This window comes from Dendrobates tinctorius, unplaced genomic scaffold, assembly GCF_039654945.1.
Source record: "Dendrobates tinctorius isolate UK_male_01 unplaced genomic scaffold, ASM3965494v1 ptg000020l, whole genome shotgun sequence".
NCBI lineage: Eukaryota > Metazoa > Chordata > Amphibia > Anura > Dendrobatidae > Dendrobates > Dendrobates tinctorius.
In genome coordinates, this window is record NW_027361688.1 from 11,810,863 (window position 1) to 11,832,254 (window position 21,392).

The window sequence follows — 21,392 nt, forward strand, 5'->3', positions numbered from 1 at the left end:
TGTCACAGTACAGGGATAATACACACAGAGATGTCACAGTACAGGGATAATACACACAGAGATGTCACTGTACAGGGATAATACACACAGTGATCTCACAGTACAGGGATAATGCACACAGTGACCTCACAGTACAGGGATAATGCACACAGAAATGTCACTGTACAGAGATAATACACACAGAGATGTCACAGTACAGGGATAATACACACAGTGATGTCACAGTACAGGGATAATACACACAGTGATGTCACTGTACAGAGCTAATACACACAGTGATGTCACAGTACAGGAATAATACACACAGAGGTGTCACAGTACAGGGATAATGCACATAGTGATGTCACAGTACAGGGATTATACACACAGTGATGTCACAGTACAGGAATACTAGATGTCACTGTACAGAGATAATACACACAGAGGTGTCACTGTACAGGGATAATACACACAGTGATCTCACAGTACAGGGATAATGCACACAGTGATCTCACAGTACAGGGATAATGCACACAGAAATGTTACTGTACAGAGATAATACACACAGAGATGTCACAGTACAGGGATAATACACACAGTGATGTCACCATACAGAGATAATACACACAGTGATGTCACAGTACGGGAATAATATACACAGAGATGTCACTGTACAGAGATAATACACACAGAGGTGTCACAGAACAGGGATAATACACACAGAGGTGTCACAGTACAGGGATAATGCACACAGTGATGTCACAGTACAGGGATAATACACACAGAGGTATCACAGTACATTGATAATACACACAGAGGTGTCACAGTACATTGATAATACACAGAGGTGTCACAGTACAGGGATAATACACACAGAGGTGTCACTGTACAGGAATAATACACACAGTGATGTCACTGTACAGAGATAATACACACAGTGGTGTCACAGTACAGGGATAATGCACACAGAGGTGTTACAGTACAGGGATAATACACACAGAGATGTCACTGTACAAGGATAATACACACAGAGGTGTCACAGTACAGGGATAATGCACATAGTGATGTCACAGTACAGTGATAATACACACAGAGATGTCACAGTACAGGGATAATACACACAATGGTGTCACAGTACAGGGATAATACACACAGAGGTGTCACAGTACAGGGATAATACACAGAGATGTCACAGTACAGGGATAATGCACATAGTGATGTCACAGTACAGTGATAATACACACAGTGCTTTCACAGTACAGGGATAATACACACAATGGTGTCACAGTACAGGGATAATACACACAGAGGTGTCACAGTACAGGGATAATACACAGAGATGTCACTGTACAGGGATAATACACACAGTAATGTCACAGTACAGGGATAATACACACAGTGATGTCACAATACATTGATAATACACATGGTGATGTCACAGTATAGGGAGAATCACACAGTAATGTCATAGTGCAGGGATACCATATCCAAGGACTAATACACGAGGGGCGTACACATGGGGTGACATGCCATTGGTGCAATCTGTTCAGCTGCACAGGGTCCCATTAGGCTAGGGGCCCTCTTTCACCCTGCGTGCATTTTCCTACTATCAATTAGATTGCTGGTAAGTGCTTGAGATAATAAACGTCACAGCTCACGATTACTGGTGGGTCGTTACAGAGAAATTATTAGGTGCTTTACGATGAGTCACAGGGTAGGAGGGACTATTATACAGTGTTTGCCCAGGGGCCCTCTAGTTTCCCCCTACATACAGGCACCAAATCCACAAGTTCCAGGTCGCCTGGACTATGGTCGTGTTAAACATACAAATCTCTACACATCTAGACCCCAAATTATTGTCCATTTTTCAGCGCTGCCCAAGAACCTCCCAGAAATGGACTCAAGCATTCCACCACTAATGGCGACCGAAACCACCAGCATTCACATGTCCAGGAGGAATAACAGAGGGACAGCAGAAAGAAAAATGCTCCCAAATTTAAATTTATTGGGGAATATAAGTATTTGTTAAAATAGACATGTGGGGAGGTGACAGCTCCTTCTCTACATGGGCCATAGTGAATAATCATAGGGTGTGAAGACTTATGCAAATAGTTAATACAAGTGGATTTAACTAGCTAGTCTTTTCTAATTCCAATTAACAGAAAAAGGCAGTTTATTAACAGATAGGGGGAGGGTCCCACAATTAGACACAGGGGAGGGTGTGAATACTTTTTATAGCACCGCCATGAAAATTATTTGTACTAGGTTTTGGAGATCTGTTATGGCCTGAACTTTTCTCTCATCTCTTTCACCAAAAACTGCTCATGTTGCGAAGGGTCATTAAGTCGTTACTGGTACGGCCATTAATGCCGCCATTTGCATACGTTTTAATGGGAATTTATAAAGTGTTTATTCAGCTGGAGGGCATAAAAATGCAAATTGCTCAACTAAAATGCAATCCGGAATAATGAAATTGGTGATACGAGGATTTCCTGCCAGTACAGGGTGTACAGTAGATATCCATTGCTTAAAGGGGTTGGGTAAGAATAGAAACATGTGGCTGCTTTCTTCTACAGCGCCACTCCTGTTCATGGCTGTGTCCGGTATTGCAGCTTAGCCCTATTCAAGTGACCAAATGCACGCTGCACATTGCAGCCCTCAGAGACGGGGATTAGTCTTTGCACCCAGAAAGGATAATAGTAATGTACTAATTTAAAGGGGACCTTTCACTCATCATAAATGTGCTTTTTTTTTTACCTGGTGTAAACGCCGCTGTTCTCCTGAATCCGGCGATGCTTTTCTTTTCTTCCTGCGCCTCTCCATTCCTGAGATATGTCCTCCTTTCCTTTGTATTTAAATTTAGTCTTGTTACAAAGTGGGCGTGTCCATCAAACATTCTCTGTGGTGTCTTCCTGAGGGTCACAACCACACCCACTTAACTAAGAATGCTAAACTTATATACACGGAATAAGGGCCCATATCTCAGGAACGGAGAGACGCAGGAAAAAAAGAAAAACATCGCTGGATTCAGGAGAACAGCGGCGTTTAGACCAGTTTAAAAAAAAAAGTACATCTGTCAAGTGAGAGGACCTCTTTTATACCTTTTTAAATTCTTTATTAATATCATGTTGCTTTTTTTTCCACATTTTTTTTTCCTTTAACTGTATTTCAGGAATTTTTAATATCCCTGAAATCCTTCATCTGGGGCTAAGGTGGGAGGATGCCTGCACTTAATTGCTTACACTGATTGCTTTCACAAGGAGTTATACCTACAGCAACCAATAGGGGGAGCTGCTAATAATTTCAGGGAAAGATGTTGCTCTCATTGAGAAAGTCAATGGATGGAATGGTGACACGCACGCTTGACCACCACGATATTATAATGAGGCGCTGCAGAACCTGGATCTCAGAATCGGTGCGGGTCCCAATGGCCAAACTCCAGCAATCAACAAGTTATAGGGTACAACTTGCTAAAATAGGAAAACCCCTTTAAGGCTACGTACGCAGAGTATTTTGATGAGTGAAACTCTCCAAAATCCTCCTCTAAATATGAAATGGAAAAGGAGCTAATTTACACTTCATGCGATCGGTGGATCCTGTGCTATCGGCTGAGTATAGGAGTTACCTGTCATTGGAATCCTGTCTGTGGTGATAATGCGACTGCTGAAAAGTCATCTGTACAGAACTTAATGGAAACTGCTAAATTTCAGGGCCTTTTTTTAAAAAAAAATACAGATAGTGACATGAAAATAAAACCAAAAAAAAATCACCAAAATTATAATCAAGACTTGATTTAAACGATAGTTTGTTTTCGAAAGAAACATTCCCTGTGAGCTGCAGTACCAGGTCGAGCCACACAGGTATGCATGGCGCTACACGGAGGTATCACACTGGTAATAATAATGACTAAATAAAACAGAATATATCTCACCTTTCGCTTTCAAGTAGGAGATCGTCTGCTCCATTACCGGCGGGATCAGATCTCCTTTATTTTTGTTTTTAAGGCTGGAAACACAAAAAGAACAAGAGCTGAAAAAAAATAATAATCAGGTTTCGATTGGATGTCTTTCCCTTAAAGGAGAAGTAAAAATGGATGTCATTCTACAAGAAAAAAAAATTAGTATTTTACAAGAGACCTTCCTTAAACAGTAAAATTATGGCTGCTGACTGCCGCCACTAGAGGGAGCTCATTTCAAGGAAAAATCCCATTCGAATCAAACTCCCCCTAGTGGCAGCTGCTGGAATTAAAAATGCTGTAAAAGCTCTAGAAAAAAGGGATGATTTTCCCTGGGATCACAACCAGTCACGCATGTGAAAATTCACAAGTATTAACCCTGTAACAACCAGAACCCAGTACCACGTTTACGTCCATGACCGGAATACCCCTTTAAGGATACCTTTAAGAAGCAGAGTTCCCCTTTTTTTAATAATATATATATATACAATAAAATATTTTGTCACGCAATATGGTAATCGCTGAAGTGAGATATCACTATATGGCGGGCAGCGGCTCGTGCCTAGTAGCGTGTTACATTCCCACGGTCAGCAGCGGCTCCTACTTCAGTGTTTTTTCTCACAGTCAGATAATTACCTTCGCGCGGTGCAGTTTGTTATCACGGCGAATGTGACAAATTCCAAGTGGTTCTTAGAAGTCAATTTGCTTTCTGTTAATTAATTCTGTTGGTTTTGTACGAAAAAAAAAATAATAAAATTTTTTTTTTAAAAAATAAATAAGAAATCAGCTCCTTGCTTTGGGCCTGGCTCTGAGATTTCACCACAGTAACGAGTCCGTAGATTATGTATGTGAAGGAGGAAAGCGGCTCAGTGAGTAAAGAGGTTCATTAATGGTGAGTGTGATGGTGCCGCCGTGTGTGAATCCACCTTCCCGCGTTAATAACTGCGCCGTAATGATCGGCTTAGTGTTGCTGACTGCTGCCATCGGAGCGCGCAAATTAATGTTGACCCCAAATGGTTCAATAACCTGCAGCTCATCTCCGGGATGAGTAATGGGAACGGAGCAGCGTGTTTCTCCAGTGTCTGAGGAAATCAAGATAATCAAGACATTACCGCGGGAATCGGGGGAAAAGAATAAACTGAAACACAAATACACACATAACACACACTATACAAATAAATACACACATAACGCACACTATACACATAAATACACACATAACACACACTATACACATAAATACACACATAACGCACACTATACACATAAATATACAGATAACACACATTATACACATAAATACACACATAACACACACTATACACATAAATACACACATAACACACACTATACACATAAATACACACATAACACACACTATACACATAAATACACACATAACACGCACTGTACACATAAATACACACATAACGCACACTATACACATAAATACACACATAACGCACACTATACACATAAATACACACATAACGCACACTATACACATAAATAGACACATAACGCACACTATACAAATAAATACACACATAACGCACACTATACACATAAATACACACATAACACACACTATACACATAAATACACACATAACACACACTATACACATAAATACACACATAACACGCACTATACACATAAATACACACATAACGCACACTATACACATAAATACACACATAACACACACTATACACATAAATACACACATAACACGCACTGTACACATAAATACACACATAACGCACACTATACACATAAATACACACATAACGCACACTATACACATAAATACACACATAACACACACTATACACATAAATACACACATAACACACACTATACACATAAATACACACATAACACGCACTATACACATAAATACACACATAACGCACACTATACACATAAATACACACATAACGCACACTATACACATAAATACACACATAACGCACACTATACACATAAATATACAGATAACACACATTATACACATAAATACACACATAACGCACACTATACACATAAATACACACATAACACACACTATACACATAAATACACACATAACACACACTATACACATAAATACACACATAACACGCACTATACACATAAATACACACATAACGCACACTATACACATAAATACACACATAACGCACACTATACACATAAATACACACAACGCACACTATACAAATAAATACACACATAACGCACACTATACACATAAATACACACATAACACACACTATACACATAAATACACACATAACGCACACTATACACATAAATACACACAACGCACACTATACACATAAATACACACATAACACACACTATACACATAAATAGACACATAACGCACACTATACAAATAAATACACACATAACGCACACTATACACATAAATACACACATAACACACACTATACACATAAATACACACATAACGCACACTATACACATAAATACACACATAACGCACACTATACACATAAATACACACATAACACACACTATACACATAAATACACACATAACGCACACTATACAAATAAATACACACATAACGCACACTATACAAATAAATACACACATAACGCACACTATACACATAAATACACACATAACACACACTATACCAATAAATACACACATAACGCACACTATACACATAAATACACACATAACACACACTATACACATAAATACACACATAACACACACTATATACATAAGTACACACGTAACGCACACTATACACATAAATACACACATAACACACACTATACACATAAATACACACATAACACACTATACACATAAATACACACATAATGCACACTATACAAATAAATACACACATAATGCACACTATACACATAAACACACACATAACACACACTATACACATAAATACACACATAACGCACACTATACACATAAATACACACATAACGCACACTATACACATAAATACACATATAACGCACACTATACACATAAATATATAGATCATTATACACATAAATACACACATAACACACACTATACACATAAATACACACATAACACACACTATACACATAAATACACACATAACACACACTATACACATAAATACACACATAACACACACTATACACATAAATACACACATAACTCACACTATACAAATAAATACACACATAATGCACACTATACACATAAATACACACATAACACACACTATACACATAAATACACACATAACGCACACTATACACATAAATACACACATAACGCACACTATACACATAAATACACACATAACGCACACTATACAAATAAATACACACATAACACACACTATACACATAAATACACACATAACGCACACTATACACATAAATACACACATAACGCACACTATACACATAAACACACACATAACGCACACTATACAAATAAATACACACATAACACACACTATACACATCACTACACACATAACGCACACTATACACATAAACACACACATAACGCACACTATACAAATAAATACACACATAACACACACTATACACATAAATACACACATAACGCACACTATACACATAAATACACACATAACGCACACTATACACATAAACACACACATAACGCACACTATACACATAAATACACACATAACACACACTATACACATCAATACACACATAACGCACACTATACACATAAACACACACATAACGCACACTATACAAATAAATACACACATAACACACACTATACACATAAATACACACATAACGCACACTATACACATAAATACACACATAACGCACACTATACACATAAATACACACATAACACACACTATACACATAAATACACACATAACGCACACTATACACATAAATACACACATAACACACACTATACACATAAATACACACATAACACACACTATACACATAAATACACACATAACGCACACTATACAAATAAATACACATATAACGCACACTATACACATAAATACACACATAACACACACTATACACATAAATACACACATAACGCACACTATACACATAAATACACACATAACACACACTATACACATAAATACACACATAACACACACTATATACATAAGTACACACGTAACGCACACTATACACATAAATACACACATAACACACTATACACATAAATACACACATAACACACTATACACATAAATACACACATAATGCACACTATACAAATAAATACACACATAATGCACACTATACACATAAACACACACATAACACACTATACACAAAAATACACACATAACGCACACTATACACATAAATACACACATAACGCACACTATACACATAAATACACATATAACGCACACTATACACATAAATATATAGATAACGCACATTATACACATAAATACACACATAACACACACTATACACATAAATACACACATAACACACACTATACACATAAATACACACATAACACACACTATACACATAAATACACACATAACACACACTATACACATAAATACACACATAACTCACACTATATAAATAAATACACACATAATGCACACTATACACATAAATACACACATAACACACACTATACACATAAATACACACATAACGCACACTATACACATAAATACACACATAACGCACACTATACACATAAATACACACATAACACACACTATACACATAAATACACACATAACGCACACTATACACATAAACACACACATAACGCACACTATACAAATAAATACACACATAACACACACTATACACATAAATACACACATAACGCACACTATACACATAAATACACACATAACGCACACTATACACATAAATACACACATAACACACACTATACACATAAATATACACATAACGCACACTATACACATAAACACACACATAACGCACACTATACAAATAAATACACACATAACACACACTATACACATAAATACACACATAACGCACACTATACACATAAATACACACATAACGCACACTATACACATAAATACACACATAACACACACTATACACATAAATACACACATAACGCACACTATACAAATAAATACACACATAACACACACTATACACATAAATACACACATAACGCACACTATACACATAAATACACACATAACGCACACTATACACATAAATACACACATAACACACACTATACACATAAATACACACATAACGCACACTATACAAATAAATACACACATAATGCACACTATATACATAAACACACACATAACACACACTATACACATAAATACACACATAACGCACACTATATACATAAACACACACATAACACACACTATACACATAAATACACACATAACACACACTATACACATAAATACACATAACACACACTATACAAATAAATACACACATAATGCACACTATACACATAAACACACACATAACACACACTATACACATAAATACACACATAACGCACACTATACACATAAATACACACAACGCACACTATACACATAAATATATAGATAACACACATTATACACATAAATACACACATAACGCACACTATACAAATAAATACACACATAATGCACACTATATACATAAACACACACATAACACACACTATACACATAAATACACACATAACGCACACTATATACATAAACACACACATAACACACACTATACACATAAATACACACATAACACACACTATACACATAAATACACATAACACACACTATACAAATAAATACACACATAATGCACACTATACACATAAACACACACATAACACACACTATACACATAAATACACACATAACGCACACTATACACATAAATACACACAACGCACACTATACACATAAATATATAGATAACACACATTATACACATAAATACACACATAACGCACACTATACAAATAAATACACACATAATGCACACTATACACATAAACACACACATAACACACACTATACACATAAATACACACATAACGCACACTATACACATAAATACACACATAACGCACACTATACACATAAATACACACATAACGCACACTATACACATAAATACACACATAACGCACACTATACACATAAATACACACATAACGCACACTATACACATAAATATATAGATAACACACACTATACACATAAATACACACATAACGCACACTATACACATAAATACACACATAACATACACTATACACATAAATACACACACAACACACACTATACACATAAATGTATGTAAAGGTTTGTTTGGAGAGGTGAAGGGCAGTGTTGTATGTTCTAAGCATAAACTTAAAATGGATGAAATCTTCGTGTAGATTGGATTTTCTCCACAGACGTTCGGTGCACCTGGAGCACCGCTGCAGGAAACGTGTTTGCACCGTGTGCCAGGGTTGTCGCCGTCTGTGTTGTGGTGTTCTATTTATAGGGGGTGCAAATTCATCCAGGGCACTTTGAAGTGTTTCATTGTAATGCTTCAGTGCAGAATCAGGACATGAGAGGGAGGAGATAGGGGCCAATGAAGACTGCAAGTTCTTCAGAAGTTTCTGGGTGTTAATGGCCTGTATGTTTCTATAAGTCTGGACAGTGGGGGTGACCTGAGCAGCCTGGCAGTTCTTGATAGAGAATGAAAGAAGGTTGTGGTCAGAGAGCGGGAGAGGGGAGTTTGCGAAATCATCCACTGCACAAAGCCGAGAGAAGACCAAGTCGAGGGAGTTTCCGTCTTCATGCGTTGGAGAATTAGTAAGCTGCGAAAGGCCAAACGAGGAGCGAAAGGCCGTGACGTCCGTACAAATGCAATCTTATGTGGCAATGACTCTCCTTTATCAGCGGCATCGGTTCCTTCAGATCGCCCGGAGAGGTGACACGTTCCCTCCGGTTACAACAAGTCCGGGTAATTGGATGCTTTATACCCGTTGTGGAAAACTAATAATGAAAGGTTGGAGATGTCTTTAGTTGACCCTCGGTGGAGGAAGATCAAGACGTACAGTATTTATATCATTAGGGCGTCAGATTCGACCAAGGTGAACCTGGTCTTCTCATCTCAAGAAGGTACCGGATACTGCGATGCCTCTGCAACCGCCACCGGCCAGGAGAGTGATCGGATGGCGGAAAGACTCCTCACAAGAGGTAGTACGAGAATAGGAAAGCGCCTGCTTTCTTAATGAAAGAGCGCCCCTCCTGATTATAGGCCGAGTCTGGTATTACAGCTCAGACCCTGCCTTCTTCCAGAACAGCGCGTCTCCTGTCTACGGTAGTGTCCAATATTACAGCCTTCTTCCAGAATAGCGCCTCTTCTTTTTATAGGCTGTGCTTGGTATTACAGCTCAGACTCTGTCTTCTGTCAGAATAGCGTCACTCCTGACTATAGGCGAAGTCTGGTATTACAGCTCTGACGCTGCCTTCCTACAGAACAGCGCCTCTTCTTTGTATAGCATGTGTCTGCTATGACAGCTCAGACTCGCCTTCTTTCAGAACAGCTCCCCTCCCATCTATGGTAAAGTATGGTATTACAAGTCAGACGTTGCCTTCTTCCACAACAACTGCTCTTCTTTTATAGGTTGTGTCTAGTATTACAGCTGTGACCCTGCCTTTGTCCACAACAGCGCCCCACCTGTCTATAGGCCAAGTCTGGTATTACAGCTCAGACCCTGCCATCCTCCAGAACAGCGCCCCACCTGTCTATAGGCAGAGTCTGGTATTACAGCTCAGATCCTGCCATCCTCCAGAACAGCGTCCCTTAGGTGTTTAGGCTTTTTTTGTTGTCGCAGCTCAGATCCTGCCTTCCCGCAGAACAGTGCCCCTACTGTCTATGGTTATGTCTTGTATTACACCTCAGTCCATGTCTTCCCACAGAACAGCACCCCTCCTGTCTATAGGCTGTTTTGTGTTTGCTGTATTGCAGCTTAGCCCACTTTTTTGTAATTCCTAGAAACAGCGCCCCCTCCTGTGTCTGGGCTGTGTCTGGCATTACAACTCAGCCCTTACCTTCTTGCAGAACAGCGCCTCCCTTTAACATAGGCTGTGTCTGGTATTGCAGCTCAGTTTTTGCCAGAAAACACAGTCTCTACTATCTAAAGGCTGTGTATTCCAGAATCAGGATATTTATTTTACGTGTGCCGTGTTCCTCCATTATCTAGCAGTACAACGAGCGTTTCTCACGCTGAAGGACCTGACCCTTCCATGTAATATGTGGTTAAACCTTCATTTCATTGGCCAGCATGTAATACCAAATATTCCCACAAGAGGGCGCTGCAAGAAAAAAATGCATGGTTAGATAGCAGTTGATCCTCTTGATTTCCCAGGATTCTGATCAGCCAATCATCAGATCGGCATTGAGATTTGGTTACAGAAAAAAATGGCCCCAATTATACTACAACCCCCATCATATCACTAGAAGTAGTCCGCTGCATGTGGTATCTGCATATAATGGAAAGTAAACCCGACATGCGCTCAGGGACATGATAAATGGAAGAGGCTCATTGTTTTATTATCCTGGAATACCAGGGGGTTCTCTCTCTCTCCTAATCCCCTGAACTCGGCCTCTGCATCTTACACCAGTGACATATCGTTTACAGTCATGGCCAAAAGTTTAGAGAATGACGCAAATATTAATTTTTACAAAGTCTACTGCTTCATTTTTTCTAATGGCAATTTGCATATACTCCAGAATGTTACAAAGAGTGATCAGCTTAACAGCAATTACTTGCAAAGTCAATATTTGCCTAGAAAATGAACTTTATCCCCAAAACACATTTCAACATCATTGCAGCCCTGCCTTAAAAGGACCAGCTAACATCGTTTCAGTGATTGCTCCATTAACACAGGTGTGGGTGTTGATGAGGACAGGGCTGGAGATCAATCTGTCATGATTAAGTAAGAATGACACCACTGGACACTTTAAAAGGAGGCTGGTGCTTGGCATCATTGTTTCTCTTCTGTTAACCATGGTTATCTCTAAAGAAACACGTGCAGTCATCATTGCACTGCACAAAAATGGCCTAACAGGGAAGAGTATCGCAGCTAGAAAGATTGCACCTCAGTCAACAATCTATCACATGATCAAGAACTTCAAGGAGAGAGGTTCCCTTGTTGCCAAAAAGGCTCCAGTGCGCCCAAGAAAGACCAGCAAGCGCCAGGACCGTCTCTTAAAAGTGTTTCAGCTGCGGGATCGGGCTACCAGCAGTGCAGAGCTTGCTCAGGAATGGCAGCAGGCAGGTGTGAGTGCATCTGCACGCACTGTGAGGCGGAGACTCTTGGAGCAAGGCCTGGTCTCAAGGAGGGCAGCAAAGAAGCCACTTCTCTCCAGGAAAAACATCATGGACAGACTGATATTCTGCAAGAGGTACAGGGAGTGGACTGCTGAGGACTGGGGTAAAGTCATTTTTTCTGATGAATCCCCTTTTCGATTGTTTGGGACATCTGGAAAACGGCTTATTCGGAGAAGACCAGGTGAGCGCTACCACCAGTCTTGTCTCATGCCAACTGTCAAGCATCCTGAAACCATTCATGTGTGGGGTGGCTTCTCAGCCAAGGGAATGGGCTCTCTCTCAGTCTTGCCTAAAAACACAGCCATGAATAAAGAATGGTACCAGAATGTCCTCCAAGAGCAACTTCTCCCAACCGTGCAAGAGCAGTTTGGCGATCAACAATGACTTTTTTAACATGATGGAGCACCTTGCCATAAAGCAAAGGTGATAACTAAATGGCTCAGGGAACAAAACATAGAGATTTTGGGACCATGGCCTGGAAACTCCCCAGATCTTAATCCCATTGAGAACTTGTGGTCAATCATCAAGAGACGGGTGGACAAACAAAAACCTTCAAATTCAGACAAAATAAAAGCATTGATTTTGCAAGAATGGACTGCTATCAGTCAGGATTTGATCCAGAAGTTGATTGAGAGCATGCCAGGGAGAATTGCTGAGGTCCTGAAGAAGAAGGGTCAACACTGCAAATATTGACTTGCTGCATTAACTCATTCTGTCAATATAACCTTTTGTTACTCATAATATGATTGCAATTATATTTCTGTATGTGATAAAAACATCTGACAAACACACATAAAAACCAGAGGCCAGCAGATCATGTGAAAATATAATATTTGTGTCATTCTCTAAACTTTTGGCCATGACTGTATATCATGCTTTTCAGTAACAGGGATTTTTATTAAACGTTGTCAATGTTTTGTTTTTCTTTTCATATCACAATTTTTATTAACGATTGTTTTCACAATGGCCAGTGGGAATTTTTTTTTAGACTCTCATACCCTGTCCTTTCAGGAAGAGATTTCAGCAGTTTCATTATCAGCACAGGCAGGATAGCAATGACAGGTAACATCTCTATACACAGCTAATGACACAGGATCCACCAATCACATTAGGCGATGTCACAGCTTACCTCCTCCCCCTGCGTTATCTTCTGTACAGTATATAAGAGGTGTTATCAGTCATTGTACAGGAGGAGGAGGTGAGCTGTGACATCACCTGTTCTGAATGATAGATCCCGTGTTATCTACTGTATATAGAGGTGTTATCAGTCATTGTACAGGAGGAGGAGGAGGAGGAGTGAGCTGTGACATCACCTGTTGTGAATGGTGGATCCTGTGCTATCTACTGTATATATGGTGTTATCAGTCATTGTACAGAAGGGTGAGGAGGTGAGCTGTGACATCACCTATTGTGAATGATGGATCCTGTGTTATCTACTGTATATAGAGGAGTTATCAGTCATTGTACAGAAGGGTGAGGAGGTGAGCTGTGACATCATCTATTGTGAATGGTGGATCCTGTGTCATCTACTGTATATAGAGTTATCAGTCATTGTACAGGAGGTGGAGGAGGTGAGCTGTGACATCACCTATTGTGAATGGTGGATCCCATGTTATCTACTGTATATAGAGGTGTTATCAGTCATTGTATAGAGGAGGAGGTGAGCTGTGACATCACCTGTTGTGAGTGATGGATCCCGTGTTATCTACTGTATATAGAGATGTTATCAGTCATTGTACAGGAGGAGAAGGTGAGCTGTGACATCACCTATTGTGAATAGTGGATCCTGTGTTATCTACTGTATATAGAGGTGTTATCAGTCATTGTACAGAAGGGTGAGGAGGGGAGCTGTGACATCACCTATTGTGAATGGTGGATCCCATGTTATCTACTGTATATAGAGGTGTTATCAGTCATTGTATAGAGGAGGAGGTGAGCTGTGACATCACCTGTTGTGAGTGATGGATCCCGTGTTATCTACTGTATATAGAGGTGATATCAGTCATTGTACAGGAGGAGGAGGTGAGCTGTGACATCACCTATTGTGAATGGTGGATCCTGTGTTATCTACTGTATATAGAGGTGTTATCAGTCATTGTACAGAAGGGTGAGGAGGGGAGCTGTGACATCACCTATTGTGAATGGTGGATTCTGTGTTATCTACTGTATATAGAGGTATTATCAGTCATTGTACAGGAGGAGGAGGAGGTGAGCTGTGACATCACCTGTTGTGAATGATGGATCCTGTGTTATCTACTGTATATAGAGGTGATATCAGTCATTGTACAGGAGGAGGAGGTGAGCTGTGACATCAACTATTGTGAATGGTGGATCCTGTGTTATCTACTGTATATAGAGGTGTTATCAGTCATTGTACAGGAGGAGGAGGAGGTGAGCTGTGACATTACCTATTGTGAATGGTGGATCCCATATTATCTACTGTATATAGAGGTGTTATCAGTCATTATACAGGAGAAGGAGGAGGTGAGTTGTAACATCCTGTGGATCCTGTGTTAGCATTCATTATAATCCTGTTTGTGATGATAAAGACACTGCTGAAAAGTTATCTGTACAAAAAAGTAGTATGAGTATTATATAAGGTCCAGTGATCAGTGTGAGTATTGCAAGATTTCAACTTTTTATATAAATAGTGAAACGGAAAACTGAAAAGAACATTTTCAAAATGTTTAAAAACTACATTTAACATTAAAACCCGATTTAAACACTTGGTCACGTTCTGATGACACGCTCCCTTTAAATTACGCCTTTAATTGTAACTTCATAAATCGCTAAAAAGAAAGAATCTACTCCACTTTACACTTGGATGGTCGCGGACTGAAATTGAAAAATTAAAAAAGATATCGGAGCGGAACCAACAGTAACCGGAGAGGCGCGGCGCTCTCATTTACATCACGCCAATTTCCCTCCATCAATCACACGTTGGTGGCATCCCCTGGAGATCCGGGCCCACATGACAGCAAAAAACTACAAATAAAGATTAATTGTTTTACAATAAAAAAAACAAATAATGAGTCAATGCTGCGTGATCTGACTACATAGGGTTGTTAGTAGTCTGTAACCATGGCGACACATAGGCCTGCAAAGGAGCTGTAGGCGAAAAATGGAATTATTTATTTTTCTACCTATCGAAAACTTACTATTGAAGACTGACGCCGAACTGCTGCGTTGGGAGCGGAGGACGAGGCGGTGGTGCTCTAATAACAGGTGGAGGTCTTCCTTTCTGTTGGAGACGAAGCTTTTCATCATGTCTGTAAGCACACATTAACAATGAATTGTACATTTTTTGAGGTGATTCTAATATTTAATTGGGCAGAAGGAATTCTAAATTCATACATTTTTGTCAAATTTATAGCTTCTAAATCTTTCATACAGGTTCTCAGCACCCATTATAGTGCTACCACCTCTTCTAGATCTTCTAGGGGTTCGTTTGCCTTAGAATGTGCTCCCCTTACTGTAATTTTTGCCAAATTTTGGAAGACAGCTCAAGCAATGCCGATAAGTTTAGGCAAATTTGCCAAAATTTCCCAGTAAGTCTGCCCTTTTTTGTAGGAGCCACTCGGATGAGTTTGCACCTATGTCTATGGTCAGTAGTGTAGCTACCGGGGGAGAAAATGGTGCGGTTGTCCCGGGCCCCCTGTGCTAACAGAGGTCCACCCAAAGGTAATGCCACCGTTAACTACATCGACGCCCACGATAGTGTATGGAGACAAGAGAGAACAGAACAGCAAGTGATGCCCCGGCATAAACACAGGAATTCAGAGTCCCGGCATGGTAGTGTCATCACGCCATGACTCTGATGTCCTGTGCATGTGAGGACAGTGGGATGGTCTGCCCCAGCTTTGTGGTGTGGACACATCAGGATCATGGATTAGGTGAGTATAGGATGTTTTTTATTTTATTTAAAACATGTGATGGGATTGTGGGGGCATCATAAAGTATGGTGGTCACTCATACAATATGGAGGCTACTGTGGGGGGCCACTATACAGCGTGGGAGCTAATGTGGGGGGCCATTGTATAGTGTTGGAGGTTATGTGGGGGGCCATTGTACAATGTGGGAGCAAATATGGGCCCATTATACAGAGTGAGAGCTAATATGGGGCCATTATACAATGTGGGAGCTAATATGGGCCCATTATACAGTGTGGGAGCTAATATGGGCCCATTATGCAATGTGGGAGCTAATATGGGCCCATTATACAGTGTGGGAGCTAATATGGGGCCATTATACAATGTGCGAGCTAATATGGGCCCATTATACACTGTGGGAGCTAATATGGGCCCATTATACAGTGTGGGAGCTAATATGGGCCCATTATACACTGTGGGAGCTAATATGGGCCCATTATACAGTGTGGGAGCTAATATGGGCCCATTATACAGAGTGAGAGCTAATATGGGGCCATTATACAATGTGGGAGGTAATATGGGCCCATTATACACTGTGGGAGCGAATATGGGCCCATTATACAGTGTGGGAGCTAATATGGGCCCATTATGCAATGTGGGAGCTAATGTGGGCCCATTATACAGTGTGGGAGCTAATATGGGCCCATTATGCAATGTGGGAGCTAATGTGGGCCCATTATACAGTGTGGGAACTAATATGGGCCCATTATGCAATGTGGGAGCTAATATGGGCCCATTATACAGAGTGAGAGCTAATATGGGGCCATTATACAATGTGGGAGCTAATATGGGCCCATTATACACTGTGGGAGCTAATATGGGCCCATTATACAGTGTGGGAGCTAATATGGGCCCATTATACAGTGTGGGAGCTAATATGGGCCCATTATGCAATGTGAGAGCTAATATGGGCCCATTATACAATGTGGGAGCTAATATGGGCCCATTATACAATGTGAGAGCTAATATGGGGCCATTATACAATGTGGGAGCTAATATGGGCCCATTATACAATGTGAGAGCTAATATGGGGCCATTATACAGTGTGGGAGCTAATATGGGCCCATTATGCAATGTGGGAGCTAATATGGGCCCATTATACAATGTGAGAGCTAATATGGGCCCATTATACAATGTAGGAGCTAATATGGGCCCATTATACAGTGTGGGAGCGAATATGGGCCCATTATACAGTGTGAGATCTAATATGGGGCCATTATACAATGTGGGAGCTAATATGGGCCCATTATACACTGTGGGAGCTAATATGGGCCCATTATACAGTGTGGGAGCTACTATGGGACCATTATACAGTGTGGGAGCTAAAATGGCCCATTATACAGTGTGAGAGCTAATATGGGACCATTATACAGTGTGGGACCTAATATGGGGCCATTATACAATGTGGGAACTAATATGGGCCCATTATACAGTGTGGGAGCTAATATGGGCCCATTATACAATGTGAGAGCTAATATGGCCCATTATACAGTGTGGGAGCTAATATGGGGCCATTGTACAGTGTGGGACCTAATATCGGGCCATTATACAGTGTGGGAGCTAATATGGGGCCATTATACAGTGTGGGAGCTAATATGGGGCCATTATACAGTGTGGAACCTAATATGGGACCATTATACAATGTGGGAGCTAATATGGGGGCCATTATAGAGTGTGGGAGCTAATATGGGGGCCATTATAGAGTGTGGGAGCTAATATAGGGCCATTATACAGTGTGGGAGTTAATATGGGCCCATTATACAGTGTGGGAGCTAATATGGGACCATTATACAGTGTGGGAGCTAATATGGGCCCATTATGCAATGTGGGAGCTAATGTGGGCCCATTATACAGTGTGGGAACTAATATGGGCCCATTATGCAATGTGGGAGCTAATATGGGCCCATTATACAGAGTGAGAGCTAATATGGGCCCATTATACAATGTGGGAGCTAATATGGGCCCATTATACAGTGTGGGAGCTAATATGGGCCCATTATACAATGTGAGAGCTAATATGGGGCCATTATACAATGTGGGAGCTAATATGGGGCCATTATACAATGTGGGAGCTAATATGGGCCCATTATACACTGTGGGAGCTAATATGGGCCCATTATACAGTGTGGGAGCTAATATAGGCCCATTATACAGTGTGGGAGCTAATATGGGCCCATTATACACTGTGGGAGCTAATATGGGCCCATTATACAGTGTGGGAGCTAATATGGGCCCATTATGCAATGTGGGAGCTAATATGGGCCCATTATACAGTGTGGGAGCTAATATGGGCCCATTATGCAATGTGAGAGCTAATACGGGCCCATTATACAATGTGGGAGCTAATATGGGCCCATTATACAGTGTGGGAGCTAATATGGGCCCATTATACAATGTGAGAGCTAATATGGGACCATTATACAATGTGGGAGCTAATATGGGCCCATTGTACAATGTGAGAGCTAATATGGGGCCATTATACAGTGTGGGAGCTAATATGGGCCCATTATGCAATGTGGGAGCTAATATGGGCCCATTATACAGTGTGGGAGCTAATATGGGCCCATTATACAATGTGAGAGCTAATATGGGCCCATTATACAATGTGGGAGCTAATATGGGCCCATTATACAGTGTGGGAGCGAATATGGGCCCATTATACAGTGTGAGAGCTAATATGGGGCCATTATACAATGTGGGAGCTAATATGGGCCCATTATACACTGTGGGAGCTAATATGGGCCCATTATACAGTGTAGGAGCTAATATGGGCCCATTATACAATGTGAGAGCTAATATGGCCCATTATACAGTGTGGGAGCTACTGTGGGACCATTATACAGTGTGGGAGCTAAAATGGACCATTATACAGTGTGAGAGCTAATATGGGACCATTATACAGTTTGGGAGCTAATATGGGACCATTATACAGTGTGGGACCTAATATGGGGCCATTATACAATGTGGGAAATAATATGGGCCCATTATACAGTGTGGGAGCTAATATGGGCCCATTATACAATGTGAGAGCTAATATGGCCCATTATACAGTGTGGGAGCTAATATGGGGCCATTGTACAGTGTGGGACCTAATATGGGGCCATTATACAGTGTGGGAGCTAATATGGGGCCATTATACAGTGTGGGAGCTAATATGGGGCCATTATACAGTGTGGAACCTAATATGGGACCATTATACAATGTGGGAGCTAATATGGGACCATTATACAGTGTGGGAGCTAATATGGGGGCCATTATAGAGTGTGGGAGCTAATATAGGGCCATTATACAGTGTGGGAGCTAATATGGGGCCATTATACAGTGTGGGAGTTAATATGGGCCCATTATACAGTGTGGGAGCTAATATGGGACCATTATACAGTGTGGGAGCTAATATGGGCCCATTATACAGTGTGGGAACTAATATGGGGGCCATTATAGAGTGTGGGAGCTAATATAGGGGCCATTATAGAGTGTGGGAGCTAATATAGGGCCATTATACAGTGTGGGAGCTAATATGGGACCATTATACAATGTGGGAGCTAATATGGGACCATTATACAGTGTGGGAGCTAATATGGGGGCCATTATAGAGTGTGGGAGCTAATATGGGGGCCATTATAGAGTGTGGGAGCTAATATGGGGCCATTATACAGTGTGGGAGCTAATATGGGACCATTATACAATGTGGGAGCTAATATGGGACCATTATACAGTGTGGGAGCTAATATGGGGGCCATTATAGAGTGTGGGAGCTAATATGGGGGCCATTATAGAGTGTGGGAGCTAATATAGGGCCATTATACAGTGTGGGAGCTAATATAGGGCCATTATACAGTGTGGGAGTTAATATGGGCCCATTATACAGTGTGGGAGCTAATATGGGACCATTATACAGTGTGGGAGCTAATATGGCCCATTATACAGTGTGGGAGCTAATATGGGCCCATTATACAGTGTGAGATCTAATGATGTGACCATTAAAGAGTGTGGAGACTACCATGAGTGGATAAAGGAGGCACTATTACAATGTAAGGGGCACACTGGTGGCATTACTATGCGAGGACAGTAAGAGGAGCTGTTATTGTGCCACACAGCAGTGCCTCAGTATTGGGGTATCAGCAGGATGAAGGGTTTGTGCAGGTTGG

General features: G+C 40.5%; 1 protein-coding gene across 2 annotated transcripts in view; it reads right to left on the reverse strand.

The window, feature by feature from the left end:
• Nucleotides 1-21,392, reverse strand: part of ARHGAP8 (Rho GTPase activating protein 8) — a 160,842-nt gene that overhangs the window by 7,882 nt on the left and 131,568 nt on the right. For both annotated transcript variants that reach the window (XM_073567684.1, XM_073567676.1), the window contains 2 exons: nucleotides 16,474-16,584; nucleotides 3,911-3,984 (listed from right to left, as the gene is read on the reverse strand). In XM_073567684.1, coding sequence (XP_073423785.1) covers nucleotides 3,911-3,984; nucleotides 16,474-16,584 — 185 coding nt within the window. The remainder of the gene's footprint in view (nucleotides 1-3,910; nucleotides 3,985-16,473; nucleotides 16,585-21,392) is intronic.